Source organism: Peromyscus eremicus, chromosome 1 (assembly GCF_949786415.1).
Source record: "Peromyscus eremicus chromosome 1, PerEre_H2_v1, whole genome shotgun sequence".
In the NCBI taxonomy this organism is placed as follows: Eukaryota; Metazoa; Chordata; class Mammalia; order Rodentia; family Cricetidae; genus Peromyscus; species Peromyscus eremicus.
In genome coordinates this window covers 117,339,863-117,357,296 of record NC_081416.1, presented here as the reverse complement: position 1 = coordinate 117,357,296, position 17,434 = coordinate 117,339,863, and the positions used below count along the sequence as shown (strand labels likewise).

General features: G+C 45.1%; 1 protein-coding gene across 1 annotated transcript in view; it reads right to left on the bottom strand.

Annotated features, from left to right (window-relative positions):
• Positions 1-9,404, bottom strand: part of Sec11a (SEC11 homolog A, signal peptidase complex subunit) — a 40,784-nt gene extending 31,380 nt beyond the window's left edge. Inside the window, exon 1 of the mRNA XM_059272365.1 lies at positions 9,049-9,404. Within this exon, the coding sequence (XP_059128348.1) occupies positions 9,049-9,099 (51 nt within the window). The 5' untranslated portion in view covers positions 9,100-9,404. The remainder of the gene's footprint in view (positions 1-9,048) is intronic.
• Positions 9,405-17,434: the final 8,030 nt, after the last annotated feature.

Here is a 17,434-nt window from a genome sequence, read left to right as displayed (position 1 = left end):
CACACTCCTTTAATAGCAGTGTTCAGGAGGCAGATCTCTGTGAGTTCAATGCCAGCCAAGGCCAAGGAATGACATTTTGTCTTAGGTAGAAATACAGAGCAGATAATTAGAACCCAAAGCAGAGCAGCCGCAGTGGCACAGGGCAGTGATGCAGCACTCAGAAGAGAGGATCAGGAGGCCAGCCTCCCCTGTACAGGGTTTGTAATCAGCCTGGGTGACAGAAGAACCCATCTTTAAAACAAAACAAACGAACAACTTCAAGGGATCCAAGAGACAACCACATAATGCTCACTCACTCATTCAGGCAAAACATTCACACAGATAATACAAAATATGTTTTTAAAAAGTTCAAAGAGAAAAGATGAGTAGTGGGGGGGTTAAGCAACTTTGATGAGACAGATTGATGCCATCAGGGCTCAGGCATGGATCAAGTCACATCCTGGCCAACATCCCTGAGTCACTAAGAAATCTCAAACAAGGCCAAGCATGGGAGTTCATGCCTATAATCCTAGCACTTGGGAAATGGAGAGTCACCAAGAATCACCAAGCCTGTTCTACACAGGGAATCCCAAGTCAGCCTGGTCTACAGAGTGAGACCCTATCTCAGAGAGACATACAGAGAATTTTCAAATTTATAAACATTCTACAAAAACCCCATCAGGTGTGCTGAATAACCAAAGTTTTCAGGAGGTATTTTTTTTTCAATGAAATTTTGTCTTTAAAAGGTGTGTGTGTGGTGGTGGTAATCCCAGAGATAGAAGGTAAGTCCCTACTGTGAAGACACCATGCACTTTAGATACGGAGCCCAGAGGCCCCGAGCTGGATCTAACCTGAAAGCCTCCTCCTGAGGACTAACTTTCACGGTACAGAAGGCACCATGCAAGCTTCCAAAGGAGGGAAGCTACCAACAGTTCTACCAGTTCCGATATCATAAACCGGAGCAATGACCAGCACGGTACGTTAACCCCAAGGGGGCAGTGGTGACACACACGCCTCAGTGGTCCCCAACAGCTCTCTCACTGGACCTATGACCTGCTCAACCAGGGGGACTCACAACCTGGACTACTGGAAACGTAGCCTACTACTCCGAGCTAGTGAAGTCATGGGTCATGAATTCTAACCAGCCTAATCCCTAGCTGCATTCTAAAGATTTGTTCTTCTACCCACAGCTACGTGAAGTCCTCACCCTCACTTCTTCTGTAACAGACAGGGACCATTACAGAAAACTACAGCCTATCCAAATGCACAGTGTGGAGACCAGGTCCAGCGGATATATCAACAACACAACTTCTTCACCTAAGGCTCAGGGATTACTGTGAAAGATGGGGAAAGAGGATAAGAGCCAGAGGACCAGGGAGTCTGCTGTGAGACTGTGTCAGAAGCATCACCTATGAAGTCTCACCTGCCTGGTCACCTAAGCATGACCTGAACAACACATATGTTAATGTGAAAGGGGTAAAGCCTATGAGGCCTCACCCTAGACAAAGAACTACAGGCCATTAAGGAAAGCTGACAGTGGGAGAAATAATCTTCCCCAGCAAAAGAGCACACCAGCTGGTTACCCAATACCAAACGGTCAGTCCTGAAAACAGACACATACAAGGAACACTATGTATGGACTGAGCAGCAGTTTGTATTTATGTGTTTAGGGACACACAGGCACACACTTTTTTTAGTTTTCCAAGACAGGGTTTCCCTCTGTAGCCCTGGCAGTCTTGGAACCCGCTCTGTAGCCCAGGCTGGCCTCAAAGAGAGATCCACCTGGCTCTGCCTCCCAAGTGCTGTGATCAAAGGTGTGCGCCACCACCAGCTGGCTACTTGTTACTTTTTTTTAATTGAAAAAAAAAAAAAAAAAGAAGAAGAAAAGAAATTTAACATTTGCATAGGATTAGGAAAATACAATCTTTATTAGCAGGGAGAGGGGTGTCAGCATTCTTTAACTAACTGTTAAGCACCAGTATAGTCGTCCCTGGTACATCACAAGGAAAGCACAAGTGGAATTTTGTTCTGAGCTGCACTTTCTACCTACTGCTACATTCTTCTTTTCCTTTTCTTTCTCTCTTTTCTTTCTTTTTTCTTTTCTTTTTATTATTATTATTTTTTTTGTTGTTTTTTGTTTTTTTCATGACAGGGTTTTCTCTGTGTAGCTCTGGCTGTCCTGGAACTAGCTCTGTAGACCAGGCTGGCCTTGAACTCACAGAGATCTGCCTAAAACATACTCTTACTTGTATGTCGCAGTTCAAGAAAAGGGCTATGACTTTGAAAGAAGCAAAGAGGAACGCATGAGAGGGTTTGCAGGGAGGAAAAAGGGAGTGATATAATATAGTTACATACAACCTCAACATATATAATCTCAAAAATAAAATATAATATATAGTTACATACAATCTCAATATATATAATCTCAAAAATAAAAACACTTTAAACGGGGGTGGGGTGGGGGGTGGGGGGTCCTATTTATAAACTGAGTTTAACACTGTTTTAACTTTGTGCTCTATGCTGCAGAAGTGTGATTCTGTGTGGAGTACGCAGGTGTGCAGATGCACTCAGCCATGTGGGCATGTGAGGCCAGAGGTCGACACTCCCAGTCTTCTCCAACTGCTCTCTGTCTTATCTTTGAGAGGACCTCTCACCGAACTTAGAGCTTGTCATTTCAGCTCGACTGTGTGGCCGGCATGCCTGTGGGGGTCCACCTGTGTTAGCCCCCATCACTGAGTTACAGCCACATGTTGTCACACCCAGTTTTTCACATGGTGTTAGGGATCCAGACTTAGGTGTTCACGCTTACACAGCAAGCAGTTTGCTACTGAGCCATCTCCCTACACTCAAGCTTAATTTATATATATATATATATAAAATTATGTATATTATATGTATTATATATATTATATATAATATATATGTACACACAGGAGTTTTTTTTCCCCAAAAAAACAGGGCTTCTCTGTGTAGCCCTGGCTGTCCTGAATTCCCTTTGTAGACCAGGCTGGCCTTGAACTCAGACATTCACCTGCCTCCGCTTCTGCCTCCTGAGTCCTGGTATTAAAGGTAAGTGCAACCACCATGCCCAGCTCTTAAGTGTAATATTTTTAAAAATGTTTAAATTTGGGTTTGGTCCTCAGCTGGGGGCAGGACTGACAACAACCAAGTAATAACAACAACAAGTAACAAAAATGTTTAAATTTGCTGGGTATGATGAAATATGCTTATAATCATGGCATATGGGAGACTAATGTGGGGACACTCTGTGTTTGAGGCTAGCCTGCACAACATAAGGAGACAACGTTGTGAAGAAAAAATGAAAAATGTAAGCCAAATGTAATGGCTTAACCTTGTGCTCCCAGCCCTTGAGAGGTTCTGACAGAGAACATGAATGAGGCCAGCCTGGGCTACACAGTTCGTTGCAGACTAACCCAGGCTACAGAGGAGCCTGTGTCTCCAAACAAATAAAAACGAACAACAAGAACAACAAACCCCACAGGGACTGGGGAGATGACTGAGTGGGCAAACTAGGATCCCGAGTCCTAGCTGAGATTTCCAACAACCATGGAAAGCCAGACATGGCGGTGCTGGCCTGTAACCCCAGTACTGGGGAAGCCCACACAAATGGATCCTGGGGGCTCACTGACCTGCCTTTCTAGATGAAAGGGCAAACTCCACATTCAGTGAGAAGAGCTGTCTCAAAAAGTAAGATGGGCCGGGCGTTGGTGGCGCACGCCTTTGATCCCAGCACTTGGGAGGCAGAGGCAGGAGATCTTTGTGAGTTCAAGGCCAGTCTGGTCTACAGAGTGAGATGCAGGACAGGCACCAAAACTGCACAGAGAAATCTTGTCTTGAAAAACCAAAAAAAGTAAGGAGATTCTGTGCACAAGCCACAAGTGTAGCTACCGCCTCTCCTCAAAGAGGCTTCTCTTACAGCAAATGGAGACCATCACAGAAAACCCCAACTGGGCACTGCAGAGACACACAGAGGGTGGGGAGCCCAGCACTGACGGACGCATCTGCATCACAGCTCCCGTATCTATGGCTCAGAGAACATCACAGAAAAGGGGGCGGAAAGACTGTACGAGCCAGAATACCGGGCAGTCTGCTATGGAACACTCTCCTAGAAATAGCTTCATAAACAAGACCGGAACAATGGACATGTTAGGGTGGAAGGGGGAAAGCTTTTAGGGGTCCCACCCTTAGACAAAGAACTGTAGGCAAGTAATGATGCTGGGAGGAGGAGGACTGCCCTCTCCCAGGGACAAGCCCACTCACTGGTTGTCCAATGTAGAGTGGTCAGCCTTAAAGCCATATACACACCACCAACAAAAACAGACTTAGCAGGTTGTGTTTGTATTTATTTGTGCATACACACACACACACATAGGTATGTAATGATAATAAAGAAAAAAGCTATTAAAAGTGGGGGAAATGTGAAGGGTTTGAGGAAAGGTAGTTGGGAGGGGCTGGAGGAAGGAAATGGAAGTGGGGAAGTGATGTGATTCTATATCAGATAAAAACGTATTAAAAACATAAAATAAATAAAAAAGAAATTAAAAATGGACCATAATTTGCCAGGCATTGGCGGCGCACACCTCTAATCCCAGCACTCAAGAGGCAGAGGCAGGTGGATCTCTGAGTTTGAGACCAGCCTGGTCTACAGAGAGTTCCAGGACAGCCAGGGCTACACAGAGAAACCCTGTCTCGAAAACAAAACAAAACAAAACAAAACAAAACAAAACGAAAAAGGGCCATAACTTTAAAAGTCTTTCTATCCAAGTGATATAGTTACATTTATAGATCTACATAAAGTTTACCATGATATCTTAATATGGAAATAGTAATGAAGTGGGAGCAGCTCAGATAACTACTCTTTGTTTTCAAAGTTTGGCAGATAAAGTTATTAAAAAAAAAATTTTTTTTTTGAGTTTCTCTGTGTAATATCCCTGGCTGTCCTAGAACTCACTCTTAATTCCCCTTCCATGATGTTGTGTTAATGGCATGACATTAATCTTTTTAGAAGGGTTTATATCACAGAAATAGATAAACTCTACACATCTGGGCTTCGTAGATTAAGCAAGCCCTAGTTAAAAGGTGCTCTTCGGGGGGAGGGTGTGTGTGTGTAAAGAGATGGCTCAGTGAATTAAGGTGCTTGCCACCAAATCTGATAACCTAAGTTGGATCTCCAGGACCCATAGGATGAAGGAGAGAACCAATTCCGTGAAGTCATCCTCTAGCCCTTGAATTCTTGACACCCCTCCACCCACCCACCCCCACACACCTCCACCTTCAAAGTGCTGGGAATACAGTGTGTACCACCATGGGTTTCGGTTTTAGGGTTTTTATTTTTTATTCATTCATTCATTCATTCATTCATTCATTTATTTTGGTTTTTCAAGGCAGGGTTTCTCTGGCTGTCCTGGAACTCGCTTTGTAGACCAGTCTGGCCATCAAACAGAAGTTTCTTTGAAGGATGAAGACACTTAATTTGTGGGTATAAAGACAAATATTTAGAATGAAAGACAAATATTTAGAGTGTAGTTAAGGATTATGCTGGTTTAGTAAAGCGGTGGTTGTAGATTCTTCTGTAGCCTTGGGTAGTTGGCTAGGTTTACAGTACCAGGCATGATTTTCCTTCTGTGGAGAAGATCTTAAGTTACTACCAAGGTATGTGTGCCGTTATTGTATCCTTAGGGTTATCATACCATGCTGGTCATAGTTCATAGGCATCATAGCTGGTAAGACTGTTGGTCCTTTGGAAGTTTGCATGGTTTCTTTTTTGTACCATGAAAGGTGGTCCTCAGGGAGGAGACTTTCATGTCAGTTCCAGCTCAAGGGCTTCTGGGTCCCTGTGTCTTCATAACAGGGACTTACCACCACCTCTGGGAGACCACCAAGGGCAACAACAATAGCTTGTGTAATGTTCTGGGAGTCTGGCCTCTGTGGTGCACACACCCTTAATACCAGCACTAGGGAGGCAAAGAAAAGCGGGTCTCTGAGTTCAAAGTTAGCCTGATTTACAGAGCCTTTCAGGACAGCTAGGGCTACAAAGAGAAACCCTATTGGGGGTAGTGGGGTAGTGGGGTAGTGGGGTAGTAGGGTAGTAGGGTAGTAGGGTTCTCAGGCCTGATGTTGGGTTTTTGTTGGATGGTCTTTAGCTCTTGGAGGGAGCCCAGATAAGAGAATTTGGTTTAAACTATATATGTATATTTATATACAGACTTATGTGTTATAGGTTCTCTTTGTTTTTATGAGACAGGTTTTCTCTGTGTAGTTCTGGTGCTAGGGTTTTTATTCAGTGCTTTTTTTCCCAGCCTGCAATTATGTTGCCCAGGCTGGCTCAGCCTTCCAAATGCTGGGATTATAGATGTGTGCTAACATAAAGGCAAGGTTGCCTTTCAAAAATCTAGGGGCAAGCAACAGCATTGATCAATGTGGTAAAGGTGCTTGCTGCCAAGCCTGATGATCTGAGTTCAATCCCTGGGACCCACATGGCAGAAAGACCTGTGTCTGGCAAGTCAGTCTCTAACTTCCACGTGTGTCACATGACACATTCATACCCATACACATATATGCACACACAAAATGAATATAATTTTAAAAAGGAGGGAGGGGCACCAGCCAGACAACTCAGCCTGTCAGCTCGTGGACCAGCTATCCTGGAATCCGTTGTATGGCAGGACAAGAGGGACCCTGCCTCAACAAGGTTACCCAGTAGGAGAGAACAACCCCCAAAAGTTGTCCTCTGATCTTCACATGTGCCCTGTAGCTTATGCATGCCCACATTTACACACACGTACATCACACACACTACATAATAAATAAAAAGAAGTAAGTAAGGGGCTAGAGAAATAGCTCAGCAGTTGCAGAAGACCTAGGTTTGGTTTCTAGCATCCACACGGCAGCTCACAACTATAAGTTCAAAGGATCCAATGCCTTCCTCTGGCCTCCCCTGGCACCAGGCACACACATGGTGTACATACATATGTACAGGCAAACACTCTTACATATAAAGCTTAATAACAACTTTTTTTAAAAATAAAAGTTTAGCCGGGCGGTGGTGGCGCACGCCTTTAATCCCAGCACTCGGGAGGCAGAGCCAGGCGGATCTCTGTGAGTTCGAGGCCAGCCTGGGCTACCCAGTGAGTTCCAGGAAAGGCGCAAATCTACACAGAGAAACCCTGTCTTGAAAAACCAAAAAAATAAAATAAAATAAAAAATAAAAAATAAAATAAAAGTTTAAAAACAAAGGTTCCAGATGTAGTTTACTAGTAAAGCACATGCTTAGAACCTGAAAAACCAAGCAGAGCAATGGTGGCCCATGCCTTTAATCTCAGTACTCGGGAGGCAGAAACAGGTGGATCTCTGAGTTCAAGGCCAGCCTGGTCTGTAGAGTGAGTTCCAAAACAGCCAGGGATACACAGAGAAATCCTGTCTCAAAAAAACAAAAACAAACAAACAAACAAAATAACAAAAGAAAGAAAAAGAACCTGAAAGGTCCTGGGTATGATACCCAGCAACACACATACACAAAATTATTCTTCTAGGAATGGAATAAGGGGGGTGGGGTGGGAGTTGGAATCATCCAGCCAGGCGTGGTGACTCACGCCTTCAATCCCAGCACATGGGAGGCAGAGGCAGGTGGATGTCTGAATTTCAAGACATCTTGGCCTACACAGAGGCCCTTTCTCTTTAAAAAAAAAAATTCTTTCCAGATGGGGCTATAGTTCAATGACAGATCAATTCCCTAGACAGAGCACTTGTCTAATTTGCAAAAAGCCCAAGGCATAATTCTCAGCACTACATTTGAAGAAAAAAAAAAAGTTATTTGGCCTGACATGGTTGTGCGGCACTCAAGACCCAAAGGCAGGATTCCAAGTTCAAGGCCATCCTAAGCTAGAGAGTGAGTTCCAGGCAGCAGGGGCTACATATGGAGACTTCATAACAATAGACAGATAGATAGGCATTCTAGCCAGTAAGGCCATGCAGTGACATATATCTATAAATCTTCCTCTCATGACGCTGAGGCAGGAGAACTGCCTAAGGTACATAGCAAGACTCTGTCTCAAAATAAAGCAATAAAAATAAGGTCTTTCAAGACTAGGGGTGCAGCTCTGTGGGAGCCTGTGATGAGCATGTGCAAGGCCCTGGGGTTCATTCCCAGCACTGACAGGAGTTCACGCAAAATACAGCTAAGTGACAGCTGCTGACTGGAATGTCTCACAGTTGTGTAGGTATGTCTAAGAAAAGATGCACCTACTTTTCTATATGCTAATTATAACCAGTGCAAAACAAATGCCCCATTCCAAAAAAAAAAAAAAAAAATCATGTCGAGACAATTCTTAACACCAAAAGCTAAAAAAGAGGTGGGGGGAAGGTCAATTGCTAGCAAAAGTAATCACCAGACACACCTGGTTCAGAAGACAAAAAGGTGAAAACTTTTGTAGTAACGAAATGATAGCCTTTTAGCACACGAGCCAGAAGACCGAGAGAGTAAGGTTTCAGGATAAAAATCAGGAGATCTAAATTTCAAGATTTCTGTGCCACCGTCATCTGTCAAAGGTTCAGAGGGCTGTCACCTTTCTGCTAAGGGAGCTGGTACACAAGTGGTATGTATACCTGCTTCAACTCGGAGCTCAGAGACCCAATAAAGTGGATGAAGTCCACTGAGGTCCAGCGGGGCTGGAGAGGTGACTGAAATGAGAGCAGCAAGACGGCTTTTGTGGGACCTGCAATGGCCCTCCCCAGAACCCCGCCGGAAACGTTAAGTCTACCGCCTTATAGTACCCCAAACAGTAAGCAACCCCAAGTCCCATTTATAGTTTCCAGTTACTCCACTGCCTTCTTGGGAGGAAGGGATGGCGAAGGCGCGCCTTCCCCCTCGGTCCCCTGAATCTGGAGCTATGAATGGGGGCACAGGGGCCTTGGCTACAGACTGCAAAGAAAGGAATGATCCATTCAGGCGACCGACCCACGCAGGCCCTCAACCCGGCCCAGAGGTCCGCAAGGCCCCCCAACGGCAAACAGACCAGAAGAACCCGGGCAGAGACAGGCCGGTCTCACCTGCCTCTTGTTCATCCGCCGCACATCATCTAGAAAATCTAGAGACAGCATGGTGAGCTGGAGAACGCGACAACCAGCAGCCAAGACGGCGCGATAGAATCGCCGGGAGGAACCGCTGCCACACGGGCCGGGCTCACAGTGGACAGGACCCCCTGACGCCTGCACTTCCGCTTCCGGGGCGGGAGCAAGAGAGGCTCCGCCCCTTCGTGGCGAAGAACGGACAAAGAATAACTCGCGAGCCTCCTAGAACAGCCCGTGGCCTGGCCTGTCACAGGAGGACCTCCCGAGCTGACCTTCGCCGGCCGAACCCGCCGAAGCCCGCTTTCCGTGCTCAGCCGGCGGCTGCTCGTGAAGGCGGTGACCCTAGGTTAGATAGGCCCGCAGCCTGCAGAAGGCGGGCCCTTGCGCACGGCTGGCCAATCGGAAGCCGAGTCTGCACCAGGGCGAGGCCAGCAGTCTTCCTGCGTACTGCCGGGTCCTGGGTGTGGCCAGGGACGTGTTAGCTAGCTGTTTGTTCTCAGGTTGAGGATGCGGCGGGACGCTCCGGGAAGCTGTGTGTCTGCTAAAGCATTGTGTACAAACTCTCTCTCCTCTCTCTGTCTCTGTCTCTGTCTCTGTCTCTCTCTCTCTCTCTCTCTCTCTGTTAAAGCATTGTGTATACACACATTCTCTCTCTCTCTCTCTCTCTCTCTCTCTCTCTCTCTCTCTCTCTCTCAATAATTCTGGCTAGTAGAACCCTTCACATAAGCTTGTCAATTTTAAATTCAACCTAAAGGTCAAATTAAGTGAGTATGAGCTTTTGTCCATTTCTTACATACCTTGAAGAGCTCCAAGAATATCCTATGGGTCCAAAAAGGTGAATAAGCTATTTATTTGGGAAGCTTTAAAAAATGAATTGGCGGGAGGGAGAGCCAGGTGGATCTCTGTGAGTTCGAGGCCAGCCTGGGCTACCAAGTGAGTTCCAGGAAAGGCGCAAAGCTACACAGAGAAACCCTGTCTCGAAAAACCAAAAAAAAAAAAAAAAAAAAAAAAAAAAAAAAAAATTGGACAAGTGGGGGGGGGGTCGAAAGAGCGAAGGTGGATCTCGCTGAGTTTGAGGTCAGCCTACATAGTGACCTCATACATAGTTCCAGAACAGTCGGGGCTTCAAAATAGAGAGAGGCTATCTAAAAAAAAAAAGAAAAGGAAAAAAGAAAAGAGCCTGGAGCTCACTGGCCAGTCAATGTAGCCTGACTGACAAGTTCCAAGTCAGTAAGAGTAACCTTAATCTCAAAAAAGGGAAAGGGGGCTGGAGAGATGGCTCAGTGCTTAAGAGGACTGGCTGGTCCTCCAGAGGACCTGGGTTCAGTTTCTAGCACTCATCTCAATTAGCTCACTATCACCTATAACTCCAGCTCTAAGGGATCTGACATCCTCTTCTGAACTCTGGGTGTCTGTACTCATGTGCACATACACAGAGCCACACACATAAACATCATTTTAAAATAGTGAAAATAAACCTCTAATGTTTTAAATAAGTGAACAGCACCTGAGAAACAACACCTGAGGTTGTCCTCTGGCCTCCACAGGCATGCATACATACACACCTGCCTGCATACAGAAGAGCATGCATGTACACATGAACCACTTAGGTTGTTGCTAGGCCTGATGGTGCATGCCTGTGATCCCAGCACTTGGAAAATTGAAACTCACCTTTTTTTTTTGTTGTTTTTGTTTTTGTTTTTCGAGACAGGGTTTCTCTGTGTAGCTTTGTGCCTTTCCTGGAACTTGCTTTGTAGACCAGGCTGGCCTTGAACTCACAGAGATCCTCCTGCCTCTGCCTCCCGAGTGCTGGGATTAAAGGCATGTGCCACCAACGCCCAGCATCACCTGGTTTTTTTATGTTGTTGTTTTTCCAGCCCTGGCTGACTTGGAATGTACTATGTTGGCCAGGCTGGCCTCAAATTCACAGGAAGCCTCAAACTTTAGTTTCCTGAATGCTGGGATCACAGGCCACCAAACTGGCCCGAATATTTCTTCTTCCTTCGGATTGTATTGGTGCTATATTAGTTCTCAATAACTGTCCAATAAAGAGAATTTAGTTGGTGTGTGGGGCTGTTGCCAAGGCTCACAACCTGAATTCAATTCCCAGGATCCATGTGGAAGAAGAGAACTAAGTCCTCAAAACTACCCTTTGACCTCCACACATGCACCATGCCACACACACACTCCAAGTAAATGCAGTAATTTTAAATAATGGCATTAATATGATGTATAATTTTATAGACATTAAGTGCTAAATATGAAATTTCATTGTTACATTGTATTATCAACTCACAAAAAATGGATCAGGAACTTAAACAAGTTGCATGAAAATTAAATCAGAATATTGAGTGCTATATTTTTAATTTTTGATTGTCTTGTTTTTGCTTTTGTTTTGAGACTGGTCTCACTGTTTCTCTGGCTAGCCTGGAACTCTCTATGTGTAGATCAGGCTGGCCTTGAACTCATAGATTATCTGCCTACTGCCTCTCTCTCTCTCTGTCTCTCTCTTTCTGTCTCTCTCTCTCTCTGTCTCTCTCTCTCTCTGTCTCTCTCTGTGTCTCTGTGTCTCTCTCTCTGTCTCTGTCTCTGTCTCTCTCTCTGTCTCTCTCTCTCTCTCTCTCTGTGGTTTTTCAAGACAGGGTTTCTCTGTGCAGCCCTGGCTGTCCTGGAACTCACTCTGTAGACCAGGCTGGCCTCGAACTCACAGAGATCTGCCTGCCTCTGCCTCCCGAGTGCTGGGATTAAAGCCATGTGCCACCACACCTAGCTAAAATTTTTAAAAGTAAGATTTGTTTTGGTTCATGATGGGGAGAGATACAGTCCGTCACAGTCCGTCACAGCAAAAGCTTCAGGTGGCTGGTCAGGGTTCATCCACAGCCAGGAAGCAGAGAGAGATGAATCCTGGTGCTCAGCCGGGTTCACTCTTTGGTTCTGTGCAGGACCCCAATCCATAAGATGGTGCTGTTCACATTCAGAGTGGGACTTTCTTTGAGTTAAGCCTCTCTAGAAACATCCTGAGAGGCATACTCAGAGGTGATTCTAAATGCAGTCAAGTCCACGGTGAAGATTAACCTTCATAGACAGGGCAGATGAAAGCACACCACACCATGCTTTAACAAGTAACTGCTTAAGAGCCAGAGTCTGTTTGCCTTCTGGCCGCTACTGGGGCTTCCTGATCTGTCCAGAATGCTCCTAGTGTTTGCATTCCATGTCCCACATCTCAGGAGACTCATCGGTCCTAGATAAACCAGGATAGCTGACTATGGAGACAAAACTCACAGCCTGGAAAACCTAACGATGTCCTGGGAGTGGGGACATATGCCTGAAGTCCCAGCTACTGGAGAGGCTAAGGTAGGAGGACTGCTTGAGGACAAGAGTTCAAGGCCAACCTGTGACCCCCATCTGAAACAAAATAATTAACAAGACAAAATAAGATCCAAATCATGGAAGTAACATGCAGAGACTCACGGAGTTGGCCTGGTCTAGCTACGTCTTTTCCATGTAGAGTCTGTAGCTCCTGGGGTACCGTGTGCCTTTCAGTTCCTTAGAAACTGGAGTCACTCCCTTATTCAGTGACGTATTTAGGCTGCTCTGTGTTTCTCCGTGTTCCTTGGAAGTCAATGAAACATATAGAAGTTTGACAGGACAATTGGTCGCAGACATTAATCTTGTATATCCTGTATAGCTTGCACACGTCATCATATCCTGGCAATTGCCATTGTACTGATCCTGGAAATTACTATTATATTCTGTTTCTGATAAGGGTATTTAAAAGTCTGATTGCTTGCAATAAACTTGTCACAGCTTCTGTCTTGCTGTGACCCCCTCAACCTGTTCCTGGTCAAGATTCATTTCTCACCAGCCACATCAGGTAATGTTGGCCCGGTAGTAAGCTCTGACACTCACAGTAACAGTCTCATTTCTTCCACATTCTCTCCACTAAAAGCTAGTTCAATACAGATGCAAAAAAGGGAAGAATTAATTTCTAGCTTTTGAAGGGAATTGTATCAGAGAATTTGTGTGCACATTTTTCAGTCATTATATCGGCAGTCCACCTGTATGGGTAAATAAAGAGTTTTGGTTTTTTTCCCTTTTTATGGTCCTGGGAGTGGAACCTAGGGCTTTACCAAGGATGGGCAAACACTACCACTCAGCTCACTTTTAATTTTTTTAAATTTTGAACAGGGTCTCACTAAGTTGCCCAGGCTTGTCTTAAATTCCCTCTGTAGCCTAGGCTGACCTTCAATCTTTGGTCCTCCTGCCTCAGCTTCCAGAGTGGCTGGGATCACAGACCTGTACCACCAGGCCCAAGTTGCAAAAAAAAAAAAAAAAAAAAAAAATACTAATTGGAGTCTCTTTCAATTCCCTGCCTTATGCAATCTATTTGCTTCCAAACCCATCTCTGCCTCTTTTATTGGTCTCTGTCATACAAACAGCCATCCCTCTTCAGGCTAAAACCAGTTCTTTCACCTGCCAAAGCTGTCCCCTTCCACTTCCCAGAATTATCCCTCCCCACCCTCAGTGCCACCACCCAGCTCACTGAGGTGTCTTAACAGTCAGTAAGCATACATATGGGTTTGGTGGCTTCTGAAGTTACATTGTTCAAAGGGTTTCTAACACACACACACACACACACACACACACACACACACACACACACACACTTTTTCTTTCTCTTTCCTGAGGTGTATTAGACAGGATTATATCTATAAGGTAAAGCCATAGGTCACAAAGGTGTTAAGAGACATTTTTATTACGTACAAAGTTTACAGTCCTGTTTAGGACATTCCCAGAAAATTACAGATTTACAGTTAAGGAATAAGGCCCACACTTGAAGCTCATATGTGCTCAGGCCTTAAGCATGGTTCATTACTATTTTAACATTATTTGAAATATTTCTATATAAAAGGAATGTTGTCTCTATATAGGCAATCTTCACAGCAAATTCTTTTAACTGTGCTGAAATAGTTTTTTAAGTCTTTAAACATTGTGCATGTGTGCCTTTGTATGATGTGTGGAGAGGCACATGCCATGCTGATCATGTGGAATCAGAAGACTGTAGTGATATTTTGAACAAATAAAAATTGCCTGAAGTGGGGTGGGAGGAAGGAGGACAGGGGAATCCGTGGCTGATATGTGAAAATAAGTTAACTATAAAATAAAAATATTTTTTTAAAAAATTGCCTGAAGATCAGAGGACAGAACAAGCCACTAGATTAAACATAGAGGCCAGGCAGGGGTGTCACACACCTTTAATCCTAACACTGGGAAGGCAGAAGCAGAGATCCATCTGGATTTCTGTGAGTTCAAGGCCACACTGGGCTTACAGGAGATTAATCCAGTCTAAAAGAGAAACAGAGGCAGGCAGTCGTGGCACACACCTTTAATCCCAGCACTAGGAAGGTTGAGACAGGAAGTGATATGCTGGACAGAGAAAGGAATATAAGGAGGGAGGAGACAGGAACTCGGGCTCTTTCAGGCTGAGGAGTTGATGAAGTAGGAGGTGGTGGCTGTGGCTTGCTCTGCTTCTCTGATCTTTGAGCTTCCACCCTGATATCTGGCTCCAGGTTTTTATTATAAGACCATTTAGAATTCATGCCACAGAAGAAGAGTCACTTCTCCACCTTTTGTGGGTTTCAGGTTCAAACTTGGGTTGCCAGGCTTGTGTGCCAATCACCTTGACCTGCTGTGGCTGTGCCAGAACTGTTGCCTCTCAGCAGGAGAGAGACTTCAACCAGGGCTGCCTTCCTTCCCACTTCCATCTGTCCCTTCACTCTGCCCTGCCTCAGGAAGATGCAGGAGAGGTGACCAAGACCCCCTACAGTGCTGTGACAGATACGGTGTCTCCTATAAAAAGAATTTAGATTTGGGTGACTCAAGAACAAAAAAGGTGCAAAGCCTAAAGAATTACATTTTCCAAATGTGGGATTCAACATGGTCTTTTCCTCACTGGCTGCGACGCCAATCTTCCCAATAAATATGATTTTGGGTTCCTATCAATCATAACGGCACATTGGCATTTTCCTTTGTAGGTAGCCTACTACTTGCCTAAAAGTCAAGTCTAATTCACTTGACTTTGAACCACAAAATACCTTGAGTCAAATGGTTATGTTACCTTTTTTTTTAAGTATATTATTTGTTTTTGGAATTTTCATGCATACACACAATGTATTTTGGTCATATCCACCCGCACTGCCTTCATCCAACTCCTCCTGAATTCTGCCTCGACCCCAGCCCATTTCTCTCTCTCTTTTTTTTAAATCCCCATTTTCTAGTGTGTAAAGTGGGGATAAAAAAGAACTCACGGAGCCGGGTGGTAGTGCATACCTTTAATCCCAGCACAGAGGGAGGCAGAGGCAGGAAGATCTCTGAGTTCTGCAGAGCGAATGGGGGGGTGGGGTGGGGCTGAGGGTGAGGGGACAGGAAATGGGGGTGGGGATGGGGACAGGACTCATGATAGGGCTTGGTGGCTCTACTCTGTAATTCCAACACTTGGGAAGGCCTAATCTCAAGGTCAGCACACTTGAGTGTGTGAGCAGTTCAGTGATAGAACACATGCTTGAGGCCCCAGATTCCACCCCAGGAATAAATACATAATAAACAATAAGTAATAAACAAATGTGGGGCTGGAAAGATGACTCAGCAGTTAAGTACACTTGCTGCTCCATCATGAGGACTGGAGTTCAGATCCCAGCACCCACATCAGACAACTCAAAGGCCTGTAACTCCAGCTCCAAATGAATCCAACCCTCTCTCCTGGCTTCCTTGGGTATCTACATGTGCGCGCGCGCGCACACACACACACACACACACACACACACACACATATGCTCTCTCCCTCCTTCTCTCTCTCTCTCTCTCTCTCTCTCTCTCTCTCTCTCTCTCTCTCTCTCACACACACACACACACACACACACACACATCCATAGAAACAAAATAAATTGTTAAAAAATGCAAACATACATATACACATAACTGTAATCACACAGTGCCTCCTTGACCTTCTCAATGAAGGAAGTAAGACTAGATCTCTCTACAGTTCAGGAAAGGAAGCAGCCACGGCATGTCACACCACACTAATACATAGACCAGACCAGAAATGACTGTGCTCCAGAACTGTCTCCTAAGAGGATCTCCTGGATTTTCTGAGGAGCGCTAACCTCCTCAAGGCTAAGCCAGGGGCCTCCAGAGACAGGACTTTCTGCTTACTGTGTCCGGGGCTGTGAAACCAGAGATGATATAAAAGCAAACTTATACAGCATGGGGTGTCCGCAAGATAGTTCATTCCCTCAAATCAAAGGCACTCTCTATTTGCAGAGGGATTACTGGAGTCACTCAAATCTCCCTGGAAGATGTTTGAAGAGCTTTCTTTAAAAAATCCTAGACAGCTGCACAGGCAGCTGGGAGAAGGAAGTGAATGCCTCTGGATTGGCATGTGCACATATGTGGTAATGGAAGGGTCAGGGATGTACCAGTTTCCTGCTTGGCTATACTGCTTGTGGAAGAAAGGAATGTGAGTTCTTAGAGAGAGAGCCTCATTGTGAATGAGGAAGCCCCGTGGGTAGAGTAGAGGCCAAGAGTAAGGAACACCAGCCTTTCTGCTCCGTTTAGCTGGGGCTTGGGCCTCTTTCTCTGATGAGCTGCCTTTCTTCCCCACCCTCTTTTCTTTCTACAACTCCCACCCTCCTTCTGAGCCCTTGGATTTAGCAGCAGAGAGCTGGCTTCTGATGGTCCTCTAGATAGCTTTAGTGATCTTATGGGAATTAGTTGTGTTTTTTTTTTTTTTTTTTTGAGTCATCACTGGAATTGTGGCTGGTAAGTCTGATTATGAATCTTTTAATGTAACCACATTCAAGGATATGGTCATTAGCAATCTCACACACTCATATACACACACACACACATACACACACACACACACACACACACATACCATGCACCTGCCTTCAAAGTACTGAAGCTAAAACTCTCTTTGGCCCTGCTTTGTTCATTGGTTTGACCTCTGATATTCCTTGGAGATACTTTACCCTCTAATCCAGACATATCCAACCACCGCCAGTCCCAGGATATGGCATGGGGTTAATGAATCCAGCTCTGGGACCAAGCTGCTCCAACCTTACAAATGTCTGACTCTGGACAAGGTGTGCCCCGTGCCTCCGTTTCCTCATCTATAAGCAGAGGTTGTGGTTTCTAGGGTTCTCGCCAGCTTTGTGGAGGGAGGGCATACTGGAACTTGAACTCAGAGCCTTGTGCCTACTAAACAAGTACTCTACTGTTTTGCTACACTCCACCCCAGGAGTTTCATTTTTTTTCTAAGTGAAGATTAAGTGTGCTAATGAGTGAGATCCACTAGAATATGCTT